At 34.6% G+C, this 15,908-nt stretch overlaps 1 protein-coding gene across 7 annotated transcripts in view; it reads left to right on the top strand.

Annotated features, from left to right (window-relative positions):
• Positions 1-15,908, top strand: part of Pde7a (phosphodiesterase 7A) — a 104,181-nt gene that overhangs the window by 54,213 nt on the left and 34,060 nt on the right. For 6 of the 7 annotated variants that reach the window (XR_002483689.3, XR_002483688.3, XM_078017093.1 and 3 more), the window contains exons 2-3: positions 3,316-3,376; positions 6,269-6,352. Coding sequence is in view for 5 of the 7 variants with exons in the window: in XM_078017093.1 (XP_077873219.1) it covers positions 3,316-3,376; positions 6,269-6,352 (145 nt within the window). In the remaining 2 variants the exon portion in view is untranslated. Of the gene's footprint in view, positions 1-707; positions 771-3,315; positions 3,377-6,268; positions 6,353-15,908 lie in introns of those variants that run through there. The other variant, XM_021724908.3, reaches the window with a different exon arrangement.

Here is a 15,908-nt window from a genome sequence, read left to right as displayed (position 1 = left end):
CTTGCTTGAAAAAGAACATTAATGCATGATTTATCACTCAGGTTGTATTTGTTGATAGGGGTGTGTGTGTGTGTGTGTGTGTGTGTGTGTGTGTTTATACGTGTGCACACACAGTGCTGGGGATTGAACACAGTGGCCTTGCGGATGCTAAGCATGTGTTCTACAACTGAGCTGCATCCTTGGCCCTTACATACCTATTTTCAAAGTCTGTTCTTTTAAAAACATTTTTTTTAGTCTCATTTGGATTCATTTAGTAAAAACTGTTATGTACCTCAGTATACCTTTTAAGCTAAGTATTTGTTGACCTGTCTTAAGTTAGTATTTTATCATTAACTGAATAACTTGAATATTTGCACATCCCTAAGAAATTTGTTAATATATACTAAAAGTTAAATTCTACTTTCATTGCCAAGCTTTTGCTAAGATTAATATAGGTCTTAGCATCTTAATATCTAAATTAGTGATTATATGAGTCTAAAATCATTTACCTTAAAATAAATTTAGTATGCCACAGATAAATGATAATTTAGATTATTTATGTTCATTAGTTGGTTTTTGGTAGAATGCTGTTCTATTTTATAGAGAAATGGTGTCAGTTTTTTTCATTGTTCTCAATATGTGAAGTAATAAATGAGCGTTTGCCTTCCTAATTAGTGGTTATTTTAGGAAATACCCTTCCTATATTAAGAAGACTATTAGAGATAACAGCCTAAAATTTGTTTTCACAGGCTATTGAACTACATTGTCACTGGACATTACATGATTGATAGGTACTGATCATGACAAACTATTATATAATGATATCTGTAGTTTCCATAATATGTTTGAATTGATAGAAATATTTATTTCCATATATGCCCTGTTCAGGATGTTAGACTTACCCCCTATTATAACAGTATTTAGGGGAGGCCCATAATGTAATGAACTAAATATCTCATGAAGGGGATTGGAACAGCAGTCAGGAGTGGCTCCTTTTAGCATCAAGTGATGTTAGTGGCTGTACACTCTGGAATATACAGTTTCCCATGAAATAGTGCAGTGTCTTCCTTAGCTAGTCCCTTGTTGGGAGATGTGTCAAGCATGATGTCAGGGGTATATTCTGAATGACTTAGTCCCTTGGGATTTGAGGTCATGCTTTTTTCTTGTAGGTGATTTTAACTTTAAAATTCATCTGTTTTGTGAATATGTAAGAACTGTGTGTGCTACAAAATTCAAAAGGTACAAAGATATATACATTAGAAAGTCTTCCTCTTACCTCTCTATCCCTTAGTATCCTTGGAGAATATTGGTTTTGGTTGTTGGAATTTTATTTTTGTTTGAAATGTTTGTTTCTCTTACATTTCATGCACTGTTTTTCTTTTCCATGAAACCATGTAAAGGTTTAATTGAAATGTTCTGTTTCAAGGATATAACTTAAAGTTTTGGGGAGTTGTTTTGCATACTAGATTTAAGTGAGAACTTCAAATAGAGAAAACTTGATTTTTTTTTCCCCCTTTGACATTTGTAGACATACAGTTAGTAAATTGCATGCTGGAGTTTGTTTCTTTTTTTTCTTTTTTTTGGTACCAGGTATTGAACCTAGGAGGCTCAACCACTGAGCCACATGCCCAGCCCTTTTTAATTTTTCATTTTGAGACAGAGTCTCGCTAAGCTCCTGAGGCTGGCTTCCAACTTGCGATCCTTCTGCCTTAGCCTCCCCAGCTGCTGGGATCACAGGTGTGCATCACTGCCCCTGACTGTGCTGGAGTTTTTTTCTGAGGGAAGAATATCATTCACCTTATAAATCAAAATGTGATCTTATGGCTTTAATGTGTATTTCTTTTGTTAATAAGGTTGAACATCTTTTCTTTTGGTTTAATGGTTTGTTATTTATTAAATGTTTAGTATTTTCTTCACATATTTTAAATCTTGTATTTATTTATTTACTTATTAATAATGTTAGTTGCAGATGGACACAATACCTTTATTTATTTTTATGTGGTGCTGAGGATTGAACCCAGGGCTCACATGTGTGAGGCAAGTGCTGTACCACTGAGCCACAACCCTAGCCCCTAAGTCTTATATTTAAAATATACAAAATCACAATACAATTTGTTTATGTTTTTTCTATTGACTATTTCCCCCATTTCTTTGCAGTGTCATACCACTTTTTATATTAATATTGCATAGTGCTGGTTTCATTTATTGCTGCTTTTTAAGAATTTTTAGATCTGTTAATTTATGGATTACTTTTGGTGTGCTAGGCACTGTGCTGAATATTGGGATTTGTTCTGTATCTGGATACAGAAATGAACAAAGTTCTTGCCTCCACAGAGCTTAGATTTTTAATAGGAAATTTGGTCCAATGTATCTTCCAGACTTTTAAAATATATGCATTTATATTGATCCTATTGTTAATTTATTCATCAATTTATTTATAAATTATTCATTTATTTACAAAAAACATATTATTAATTTATGTATCATGTATTTATTTAGAGTTTACTAAATGATAGGTTCTGCTTTAGGGTAAAAGGTATTCTTGGGGAGTAAGACAGAGAAGGCTCTTGCTTTTGTGGAGCTTCTCTTTTAGTAACAAGCAGCCAGGATAACATAAGCTAAGTGCCACACAGAGGACTGAGGAAAGGAGCTGTGGAACAGGCTGGCTCTCAGGGAGCTTTAGATTTGGTAGTCAGGGTATGCCCATCTGAAGAGATGACATTCATCTAAGCCACGAGAGACACAGGGACAGTGATTGCAATGCACCAGGATAGAGGAACAGGTCAAGTGCAAAGTGAGACATTTGAGAAAAGTTGAGAAGAGCCAGGAAGGCCAGCATGGCCACATCACAGTGGTGAGGGAGGGGGCTAACAAGAGGACAGAGACGTGTGCAGAATACTAAAGGCTCTGGAAATCAGAACCTAGAGTTTAGAACTTACTCTAAGTGTGATGGGGAGCCATTGGAGGTTACTGAGCAGGAGCTGAAATGTTCCCTCTTGATTCTATGTGAAGAGAAGACTGGGGGCCAAGAGAAGGAGCTGGAAAAGCAGCAGATTGCTTTTCTCCTTCCTTTTCCATTTCATATTTCCTGCATGTTAGTCCCAAATATTTTTCACTTTGTACCTACTTTTATGGTAGTTCTTAGTTATATTGTATTGTGTTTGTCTTTCCCCTAACTAGAGAATTCCAGAGCAGATTCCATATCTAATTTCCTTTTGTATTATCAACTTCTCTTGCACAGTGTTTCACAAATAATAAATGCATGTTTTCTTAATTGTATTTTAGATTACATTTCATTGTTGTGTATTAAAATATATGCTTTTTTTTCCCCCCTAGCGGCGTGGAGCTATTTCTTATGACAGTTCTGATCAGACTGCACTGTACATTCGTATGCTAGGTAAGCACTAATTTATTTTGTATCAATGTTAGTTAAATTATCATGTTATTTGAGGTAGAGGTATCTTTCATTAGGTAGCTTTCATCACTGTTATAGCAGAAATTATTAATTTCACTGAAGTTTAGAATCTGGAAGCCAATATTGAATGTGATATGAATAAAAGAAAGCATTCTTCATAAAAAGTAGTATTATAGGGTTGCTTCATACTAAGAGATGATTGCCAACATGGATGAAGACGAGGCCATGAAATACCTGATCATATAGTCCTGTTGCTGGAAGTGTTTTGTTTTCAGTTGTCTGGCAAGAAAAACCATTTGTCTTCTTTTAGTCCTAGTGCTTAAATTTTTGATGTATTACTCAATTTTATAGGTAAATTACTTCGCTTCATTCATACACTCCACAATCCCTTCTTTTTAATTCATACTATCGAATATGTATATTCAGGTCCCAATAGGCAAATTTTCTCATTTTTTGTTAGAGGAATCTTCCTGTGCCTCTTCTCACCTCAGAATTCCTCCCTAACTTTAAGATACTGAGCACTGAGCCATCCTTATTTTTTAGCTACCTGTTTGTTCTTTGCTTCCTTTACAAATTGCTTTTCATACTCTTCAGACCAAATATTCCCCAAGGACCTCTTATTCCTTTTTTCTCCTCTTTAATTTATCTTGTGCATCTCACCTGCCTCAATTCGGTTCTAAAGGCTAGGGTATATAGCTCTGTAGGAGAGCATTTGTCTAGCATGAGCAAGGTCCTGGGTTCAATCCCCACACCACCAAAACAAATTCTGTTCTCCTTTAGAATATACTTTTTTCCTCATGAATGTTCAGCTTTTTCCTCTTTACTATCTCCACTTCTAGAAACATGTTTAGGATTCTCCTATCCTTAAAGCAGAGTTTCAGACTCACATTTTCTTTAATTTTATGGACCATGTCCACATGGGTATGTTATGAATACCTCATGCTTAACGCATCTGCAAATTGATTCTGTATTCCACAGGTCTGTTTGGTGGTCTTTTGCCATCTCAGTAAATAAAACCCCATTCTCCCCATTGTCAAGTCAAAAACTTAAGAGTCATTTTTTATTTCTCTTTCTTACATACTCCACATCTAATTTATGAGCAAATCCTCTGGTCAGACACAAAATACATGCAGATCTCACCACCCCAGTATTGTTACCAGCCCAATCTAAACCATGGTTGTTGCCTCATCTCTTGAACTTGTTCCTTGACTGGCCTTCCTACATTCACTTGTGTGCCTCCACTATATTCTAGTCTGCAGCCAGAAAACCTTTTCAGACAAAGCTAAGTCATCTTACTTTTCTGTTCAGGATCCTCCAATGGTTTTCTGAGAGAACCAGCCACAGCTATTACAATGACCACAAAGGCCCAGTGTGATCTGGTCCTACTGCCTCTCTGACCTCACCTCCCATGAGTTCCCTCACTTACCTCTCTCCTGACATGCTGGTCTCTGCTTGTCTTGGAACATGCCAAGCATGCTGCTTTCCTAGAGTGTTTATACTTACTTTTCCTTATGCTCTGAAACCTCTCACTTCTGATAGTCTTGTGATGCACTGTCTTACTTCCCTCACGTCCCTGCTTGTTTTCAATGGGGACTTCCCTTCACATGTTTGAATCACTGCCCTCCCCACCATTTCTCTTTAGTGTTCTCCATGTAAAGTCTTCCATAGAATGAAATTGTGTATTTGCTTTATTATTTGTTTTATCCCATAAGATAAAGTTCATGAGGACAGGGAATTTCTGTATTTTGCTTACTAATATATGTGGAGTGCCAGATGTGAGGAGCACTTTTTTGGTCACACAGGAAAGAGGTGATTAGATCTTATGAGTTGGAGTTATCGGTAGATGGAAGTAAGTTAAGTGATGTTCTTACATAGAGAAACAAAGGGTAAAATTGCAAGAGCACAGGAGATGGGACTGAAGACTTGGGGTTAGGAGATTGAAGGTTGTAAAAATGTAATGGGAAGACTGCTGTCTTTGGAACCCACAGAGCTAGGTTTAAATCTTTACTCACTGTTTACATTAACTTTGTGGCAGTGAACATTGCTATTTAACTTCTCAAAGTCCAGTTTCTGCATCTATAAAATGTGGATGAAGATTCCTTTGGCTCTTTGACTAGGGAACTAAATAAAGCAATGTCTGTAAGACAAAAAGAGTGCCTTGTATATGGTTGGGATATAAATGTTTCTGTATAGAGAAATGGGTCTGTCCAAAAATCACATGAGTACATGTAGGAACAACGCTGAGCTTGTAAACACCAAAATTTAAGAACTAGCTAAAGACCTTGGGTTGAAACTGATTATGAGAAGAGAGAAAGAAGATTGATCAAATCAAATACATAGAGGAAAGTATAGTAACATTATAATTTATTGCACATTTGTGAAATTGGAAATTGCTTGAGAATAGGTAATGTATTTTCTATTTTTCATATCCCTTATAGCCCATGATATGGTGTGAGACATAGAGTGACTTTTAAAAGTTTGTTCTGAAGATTTTCTGTCTCCTGTAAAATAGATTTGGTTTCCCAGTGGCTTTTTTTTTTTTTTTTGTAAACTTCACATGAGTAGCAATGTATTAGATTGGATTATAATGCACCTGAGTCATCTTTCAGAAAACTAACTTTAAAATATAGATTATAAGAACTATTATTAGTGTAGGGGTACTCTAAAAAAAATTTTCCTTATCCAGACTTAAAACTTGGTGCTGAAAATTTGTGAACTCCTTCAAATAAATCAGCTCTTAACTTCTTGCTCCATATGAATCATTAATGGGATACTTCTTATGGATGTGATGCCATATGGGCCTCTTTTTGCATGTGGGAGCTTCTTCACAAATGACAGCCTTCTAAACTTACTTCTGCTCTTAATTCTATCCAGGAGATGTACGAGTAAGGAGCCGAGCAGGATTTGAATCAGAAAGAAGAGGTTCTCATCCATATATTGATTTTCGTATTTTTCACTGTAAGTGTTGGCAATCACAAATGTTTCTTTTAAACTTTCAAAACTAATTTAGGTTTTCATAATATTATGTGGTTTTCCAAGTGGAAATAATACAAAAACCAAAAATTATTTTGTGTTTGGAATTTTTTAAAAGCATTTAGGTCATAAGTGACACTATATTTCTGGATGTTAACAAATGCTTAACATTTGCTAATTGGAAAAGGGGGTATTAGGGGCTGGGGTTGTAGCTCAGTGATATAGTGCTCGCCTAGCATGTGCGAGATCCTGGGTTTGATCCTCTGTACCACATAAAAATAAATAAAATAAAGGTATTGTGTCCAACTACAATTAAAAAGTAAAATATTAAAAAAAAAAGAAAAGGGGGTATTAAAATATTAACACTGTTTTAGGGCTGGGGATTATAGCTCAAGTGGTAGAGTGCTTGCCTCACATGCACAAGGCCCTGGGTTCAATCCCTAGCACCACACACACACACACACACACACACACACACACACACTCAATATATATATATATATATATATATATATATATATATATATAAATAAACAAAAGTGTCTATATTTTAAATATTAAATATATATATTAAAATATAGACACTTTTGTTTTAGTTTCTCTTTTATAATTTAACTGTGAAATTACTTTAGGATATTCATTTCTTTTCAAATGTTTTTTAAGAAGTCATTTTTATTACAACTGATTTGTCTCTACTACTCTAAACAATGTTGCTATATGAATGATATTTTATAAAGGTATTTCAGTAGTTTAACAAGGTGTTACCATTTTATGTGAAAATGCACATCACCTTCAAACATCTTGATAAAATGCATATTTTAGAAGTAGAAATTCTGTGTGGGTCTATCCCATAATGTAGGAAAAGTGAAAAAACAGAACTTCTAAACCCCTTCAATATTAAGTACATTAAATCTGTTTCTGGAGGAGTTCCACTTTTGGTCATATTGGGTTAAGTAATTTGGATTAACACCCTAACTGAAAAAATGAGAAAAACTGGATAAAATATGAAAGACATGTATTCAATGTGTCTAAATATTAATAATAAGGCAGAAAGATGAGTCTGGCTTTTCAGACCACTCTTTCCTTGAGTAGCATGTGCTGATTCTGAGAAAGGTTGATAAGAAGCACAACAGAGCTTTCGATGGACACTTAAGGCTAGGGAAGCAAAAACAAGTATATAAAGTCCACCAAGGTTATGGGGTGGTTAGGTACTGGTAAACCCTTCATGCTTAGGTTGGAACCCCAAAGTGCTACCCACACGCTAGAAATAAATGCCAGCTTTGAACTATCTCAGTCAGATTATAGTTGATCCATGACTAATACTTTCTGCTTAATGAGGGAAAGAAACTTACTTGTCCCTCAAGGTTGCTAGCCTCAAACACAATCGTGAGAAATGGCCCAGGCTAAATATTCATTAGGACTTTGTATTCTTGGCACATCTCTTAAGAATGTGCATGGACACTTGGAACCTTGGTGAAGGATTACCTCTTCCACTAGTAATAAATGCCTCCAAAACTTATTGTCATAAAACAATCACCTTTTTTTATGCATATGACTCCAAGAATCAGGAATTCACTCAAATCTATCATATTTGACTTACCTTTGCTGGATGACTTCTTGCTCTTTAATTGGGAATGGCTGGAATGCCTATACTAGGTCCATATGCCTGGGGCCATGGTTCTCTTCATGTCATATCCTGGGGCTGGAACCTTCAGCATGGTTTCTGCACTCTTAGGTCTGGTGTCAGCACTAGGAAGGCTGGAATTGCTGGGGCTGACCAGCATTTCTCTTTCCATAAATGGCAATCTCAGGGTAGTTGGACTTCTTTTTGCCCGGTACTAGGGGAACCCAGGGCCTCACATACAATAGGCAAGTGCTCTACCAGTGAGCTGCAGCCCCAGTCCTTGTTTAAATTTTATTTTGAGACAAGGTCTCACCAAGTTGGCCAGGCTGGCTTTGAACTGGTGAGCTCCTGTCTGAGCCTTCCAAGTAGCTGGGATTAAAGGCTTGCAACACCATGCTTAACTATAATTAGACTTCTTACATGGGAGCTGCCTTTTCCCAGAGAAAGTATTTCAAGAGAAAGGAAGTGTAGGAAATTTGTTTCTGAAGGTCTGGGCCTGGACCCTGCAAAGCATTATGTTTCTGTATTTTCTTGATCAGCCATGTCACACAGCTTGCTCAGACTAATGGAGAGAGGATGTAGGCCACAGTTACCAAAGGGAATACAGTTGAAAGTTTTTAAATCTTCCTTCTTTAATCTGGCACAAAATTTGTTGATAAAGTAACTTAGGTTCTATAAGGAGAAGAGGTAGTCTCACAGAAACAGTCTTTGAGGAGACAATGGCTAAGAAGTCTTTACAAAGTGATAAAAGACAGTAAGGCATAAACTTACAGACTGCGGTGGCGCATGCCTGTAAACCCATTGGTTCAGGAGGCTGAGATGGGGGGATCATAAATTCAAAGCCAGCCTCATCAACTTAGTAAGGCCCTAAGCAATTTAGCAAGACCCAGTCTCAAAATAAAATATAAAAAGGGCTGGAAATGTGGCTCAGTGGTTTAGTGCCCCTGGGTTCAATCCCTGGTACCAAAACAACAACAACAACAAGACATTAAGGCATAGATTTAAGAAGCACTATAAATCTCAAAAAGAGAAACATTAAAAGAAACCCACATTACATATTGTATACTCTTACATAGTATAACTGTAAATACTGAAGTAAAAAAGAAAATATTAAAGTTGTGAGAGAGAAAAAAGTCACCTTCAAAAGAGTGGTTATGAGATTGTCAGAAGCAGATTGTTTCATTTTCTTTTTTTCTTGGGGTCCTCTAACTTGAGCCACAGTGTATAGGGTGTATTGATTTCAGAGGTAACTTCATCCTCTGCATCCTAGGTGGTGGTGGTGGCTACACAGCTGTGTTGGTGGGGCAGGACTGAGGCAAGGTAGTTAATTTACAAAAGAACTGAAATGCTAAAAGACAAAGGAAAGATAGCTCTGCTGTGCTAGAAAAACTAAATAATTGTCAAACTAAAATTTTATCCACAAACTTCTACAGAGTAGAAAGAAAAGCACATACTTCATAATTATTATGTAAGGCCAGCAAGGTCTTTATATTAACTAACTGATGTGGATACAACAAGAACAGAAAATTACAGCCAAATCACTCATGGATATGCATAACATAGTTGAATTAAATCTGTAGTATATTAGAAGACTAACATATTTTGACCCAATTTGTGTTTTCTAGGATTATAAGGTTGGTTTAATATTGAAAAGTCAGTGTAATTTGGTACAACTTTATAGGAAACTGTAAGACATTATAGAGGAAAATTAAGTTGACCAAAATAGAGACATATACCATTGTTCATGATTCAGAAGACTAAATAGAAATGTCAGTTTTTCTCAAATTGACCTGTGTATAGGTTTAGTGAAATAATAATAAAACTCACTATTTTTTTCCTAATGGAATCAACAAGCTGATTCTAAAACTTATATATAAGATTGAAAAAGTCAAGAATAACTCAGACAATCCGGAAAAAGAGCTGTTATAGGATTTGCATCTCCTGGATATCAAAATTTATTATAACATATAATAACTAAATTAGGATGATATTAGTTAAAGGATTGAAAAATGGGAATAATGGCACTTTTTGGAGTCCAGAAACACATCCACACGTCTATGGTATTTATGACAAATGTGGTAATGTAGATAGAAGGTGATGATAGAAGGTGAACAGTGCTATCAGATGGATGTCATTATGGAGAATAATGAATCTGAATTCGTACCAGACATAAAAAAATCAAATTTTGATGCTTTAAGTTTGCCAAATTATGCTGATAAGTCAGATAAGATGAGGAATAAGAATTGATATAGCTATGGGAAGATGGTGGTAGGTAGGCCTGAGATAGGAGTGGATATAATTATGAGAGAATAGAAAGATAGGAATTAGAGATAGCAAGGACAGACAACTTTTTTTTAGAGACTTACATTGCAAAGGGGAAAGAAAGAGAGTGATGACGAGGGAAGTAGAATCACTGAAGCTTGAAATTAATAGCAAAGTTAGAACACAATTGAAGGCTGTTTAGCTTACAGGACAATTTGTAACTTTGAAATATTTATGTTTATGAGAAAGTATGAACTAAGTCAACTAAGTAGTCCAATCAAGTAGTAAGAAAAAGAATAACAAAGGATACCTAAGAATAGGTGAAGAAAGCAACTAGTAAAAATAATAAACAGAATTTGATGAATTAGAAAACTAAAATAAAAATAGAGCTACTATTTATTGAGTTTATAATAAATTGGTAATTAACTTAAGAAAGGATTTAATGAAGTTAAGATGCATATCCAAGAATTATAGGGAAAGGCCCAACAGATATAAAGAAAATTAAGAAATCAAAATAGTCTATTTAGCATAACTCTAAAAATACACTTAAATAGCTGTATGATCCAGAAAATTTTCTTGAAAGTTGTAGTTTATCTTATCAGAACTGAATGAAGATAATTCAGCTACATGATATCAACAATTGTCAAGATTTGTGGGGCACCTGTGAGGTTAAAACTGTCTTCATAATAATGCTAAGATGTTAATTTGCCTTTCATACTCTTATTCTCTCACACAGGTCTAGTGGAATTTTCTGAGGCTACAAAATGTGTGATATCTCACATTCGGTATAGTAGCAGATATGAGAAATAGCCATATATTGAAGAGATTTACAGAAATGTAAAATAGTGTCTTTCTTCCCTCCCTCACTTTTACTTATTTATTTTGATGAGCTCTTGCTCTGTTGCCCAGACTGGCTTGCCTAGAAACTCAGCTTCGTGGATCCTCCTGCCTTAGTTCCTGGAGGAGTTGGAACTGTAACAATAACAGGCATGTGCCATTGTGCCTGACTTTCATTAACTTTTTCTTTATTTTGAAAGACAGTTTTTTTTAAATTAAAAATTATTTTGTTTATATTAACATGTTATGGGCTTATTGTTATTTTTAAATGAAGTAATAAGATGTTTCAATTTTTAATTAATCCTATATTCATTTCCATCAAAATAAAAACATATCTGAAAAAAATAATAGAAATTAAATAAAAGATTGGCTTCAAATTTATAGTAAATAAACAGAAGTAATATTTTTATAAGTCTCATTCTTGTTCTAATTTGCATTTGTTTGATAACTACTGATTCAGCACTAGCTCACATGTTTACTTAATAACTCCTAAAACTGGCTTGGGTAAAATAAATTTTCTCTCATACATAATTAGTACTAGTGGAAAGTGAAGTTTCAGTTGGGAGAACAAATTATAATTTGTAATTATAAGCAATACTTATAAATTGCCCTTAAAATCTTCATAGTAATTACTCCATGTCAAAAAGAACAGACATTTGTGCTGGAGATGTGGTACTTGCGTAGCACGCACGAGGAGCCCTGGGTTGGGTCCTTGGTGTCACAAAAAATAAAAATAAATAAGTAATAAATATTTACACATTTGCAAATTTATTTTTAATTAAATAACAAACATGTATACATTTACATATTTTTAAATAAAATTTCTGTATTTAAAATTTTAAATATTAGATACTTATATAGTAAACTTAAAATTTTTAATTTTTATCATGATAAATATCAATTACCATACTCACAAAAACTAAAGTTATTTGGAGTAGATGATAAACACAAGAGTATAAAGGAATCCTCAAAAACAACATGTTAGAGAAAGTCACATTAAGTGTTCTGTCTCAAAGCCTGAGGGCTGGAGATGCAGCAGATTCTTCCAGATTTTTTTCAGAGATTTTAAAATTCTTTCAGATTACAGAAAAGAAACCATTCAAATTTATTTTATAAAGCAAATGTAGCTTTTTTAGAAGCAAGTACAATATTTTCACTGTAAATGTCAGTAAAAAAACATTCTACAACTATTATCAAAAAGAATAAAAGAATAATGCTTTCTTCTTAGTGCGGGAAGCAAGAATGAATCAATATATAGTTTTTTTCCCCCTATAACAATATAGTGGAAACTGGCGACAAAAAATTGGTTGCTTCTGAGAGGGAAACTGGGTGGCTTTACAACATGGAAGGGAAAAGAAACTTTTTGTTGTGTACCTTTCGAATTTTGATTCATATAAATGTGTTATGCCTTGGAAAGTTTAGATTAAAATATTTGCTAAACAAGGATAGACTAGGAAACCAGTAAGAGAGTGAAGTCTAAACATTGGTATCAGTATGAATAAAAGTACAGTTGTATTTGAGGTTTCTAATGTCCCCTGATTTTCACTAAATTTAGTAAAATAGAGGATTTGGGAAATGTAATTGTTTATAAAGTGTTGGGAGTTTTAAATGGGGAATATATGAGATATTTTGGTGGGGTAGAATGTTAGAAATGATCAAATTATTGAAAAGTATCTAATGGAACAAAAATAGTATGTGTACCTTCTAAATCAGTAGGAAATCAGGATCACATAATATGAGTCTGAAGGACAAGATAAGAGACATAAGACTAAATATATTGATGGTGATAACAAAGGCAAACAGGTTAGATATTCTTTTTAGGAGATAAAGATTCCCAGATAATAAATGTAAGTCCATGACAAACAGTGGTCCAAAATAATACACTGCAGTATGAGGCTTGACTACCAGGGTTTGGTAATCGTGATCTACTGATATGAGAACTTTGCAGTATAGTATCTTAGAAGAGAGCAGCTTGCTCGCTGCCTTTTGGATCTCATTGTGCTATTTATCAAAGGTGATGAATATCTAAGACTTTAGGTTATAGTTGGAAATTATCCTTGTAGAATGAGTTTCTTAGTTACAACAAAACAAGGCTATCTGTCTTTATTTAAAATATAATTTGGAGAGGAGAAAAACAGGAATTTTTCTTTTCTACTGGTTTAGTAGGATCTGCTTATCACACAGCTCAGAATTCCTTAAAATATTTAACCCAGTGTTTTTTTGTGTGTGTGAAATGTGATCTAATCAGGGATTGAGCACATGCTCCTGCTATGACTAAAACCTGTTACCTTTCTCCTCTTCTACTGACTTCTTTGTTTAGTTTTGTCTGAACTTGTTCTCTGCAGGAATTAACTTCTAAAGCTTCTCCTTAATTTAACCCTAGGCTTGAATTTCTGCAAGTCTGAGCTGTCTCAGACTTCATGACCAATAGTCACTCTTTTCTTTCCAGTTGTGAACCTCAAAGTTTTTTCCCTGTGGAGTATATCATTTCCCCTCACACTAGTTGAAGATATTTTTGTGGTGGCAAGGTTGTTTTGTATCTCTACTTTCCTGTGAAGTGTCCTGGGATGAGGATTCCTATGATTGAAGTCATATACTCATTCATCTTCTATAATTTCAGACTTGGTAGAGTTCCCTTGGCTTAAGCAACTCTGTAGGATGGGTTTAAACCTTCAGAGGTACTAAAGCATCAAAATCTGTGGAGGTACTGAAGAATTAAATGTCTATAATAAGCCCTTTTCCTTATTTACATATAATTTAAAATAATACTATTTTTCACAGTGACACAAGAACTTTACATACATGCTGAAATAAAAATAGTTTCTAGATGAAGGCCAGGTACAGTGGCACAAGCTGTAATCCCAGCAGTTTGGGAGGCTGAAACCAGAGGATCACAAGTTCAATGCCATCCTTGGCAACCTAATGAGACCCTGTCTCAAAACGTTGAAAAAAGGATGGGGGATGTAGCTCAGATGTAAAATGCCTGCAGGATAGAATCCCCAATATCTGTCCTCCTTCCCAAATAGTTAATATTCTGATCTTAAAATTCTGGATATGTGTATTAAATTCATTGAAACTAGAATTTTCTCTGCTTACAATGTCTCAACTCTCCTTTTCACTTTTTTTTTTTTTTGTATTGGGGATTGAACCCAGAGGCACTTAACCATTGAGCCACATCCCCATCCCTTTTATAGACTTTATTTAGAGACAGGTTCTCACTGAATTGCTAAGATTGGCTTGAACTCGGAATCCTCTGTCTTAGCCTCTGGAGCCAGTGGGATTATGGGTGTATACCACCATGCCTGTCTACCTTTTCACTTTTACCTAAATTTACTATTTATTACACTATTAATTTCTCTGTTGTAAAAATCTTGTGTCTGTTTTTTTCATTGCTTAAACCCAGTTTGTCATTAAATCCAATGTATTTTTGCATTCTAAAATAGCTGCCATGTTTATCTGCTCTCTGACCTCCTTATCTCATATCCTCCTTGATCTAGACCTTTATCACCACTGTCTGGGATCATTCTGGTGAACACCTAACCCTTGTCCTTACTTTCAGAATTTCTGTTCCTTGCTTCATCCTCTACTCTGCACCCAGGGTCAGGTCTTTCTCAAGGGAGGGAAAACTTAAATATGGGGGGAAATGTGTATATGCTGTTAGTATGTTTATTAAAATATACTAACAGCATATACATCTAAAGAAATTAGACATCCACACTGCAATATTGAGCTTTTCTTTGAAGATTTTTATATATACATTAGCAATGTTTGGGTGATATAATGAAGATGCATTCTCTAAAGAACCAGCTAGAATAAGACAACTTGTCAGGGAACAATAACAGGCCCCACTGTTAACTGGAAGCAGAACAATAATTTTATCAAGTAGATTACAGTTTGTGATGCCATGAGTTTTTGCCATAGCTCTTATTCTCTAAAGTAGTGTACATTTATCTTCACAATAGGATTTGCCATAGGCCTTATTATTCAGCAAGTTTTGACTGAAGTGTCTTTCTAAAATGGGGCAAAAAATGTAGAAGAAAATCAGGTGAACATAGAAGCACACTAAACTGCAAAAAGCAATCAACTTAACTATTAAACAAATGAATTAGTATCACAGTAAGTTAAACAAAGAATCAACTGAGGTGCAGGTGGTAGGAGTTCACTTAGAGACTCTGGAGAGGGCAATTTGGCAGTATGTACTAAGTGATTTAAACATCGTTCCTCCTCTTTGGTTTTACCATTAGAAATACATGCAAAAGAAATAATCCTTTATAAATGTTAAGCTACATGCAAAGCCATTCAAATTGGCCTTATTTATAATAGGAAAATGTGTTAAATTAATTAAAATGGTGTTATTCACTGAAGTTTATAGAAATAAAGGACCAGAATGTTTATAACCCACCCTTAATGTTTAGAAAAAAGAATTAGGTCTACACACACAGGTAATGATATAGCAGATATTATTAATGGAAAATCTCAGTAAAGAGTCCTCTTTGAATTGTTTGTTTCTATTTGTTTAACTTTTTGTATTTTGAAATTTTCTCTAAAAAGTTTAAAAGTGCATTATCAAATTAGAACCCATAAAAATCATAGTTTATATTGAAATTACATATTTGTTGATTGATATTAAACCAGTCCTCTGGTTGTTTACAAAAAACTGAGTTCAGACTTTGGGAAGACATTTTTAAACTTGTTTGTATTCATGGTTGTAGAGGGTGGAGGGATTTTAATGATCATGAATTCTCTTTGTCAAGACATGTTTCTCAAGGATCTGGTATAAATCTGCAGTCAGAGTTAGTTTGGCAGCTTTGTCATAAT

This window comes from Ictidomys tridecemlineatus, chromosome 7 (assembly GCF_052094955.1).
Source record: "Ictidomys tridecemlineatus isolate mIctTri1 chromosome 7, mIctTri1.hap1, whole genome shotgun sequence".
Classification (NCBI taxonomy): domain Eukaryota; kingdom Metazoa; phylum Chordata; class Mammalia; order Rodentia; family Sciuridae; genus Ictidomys; species Ictidomys tridecemlineatus.
This window is presented reverse-complemented; position numbering and strand designations above follow the sequence as displayed.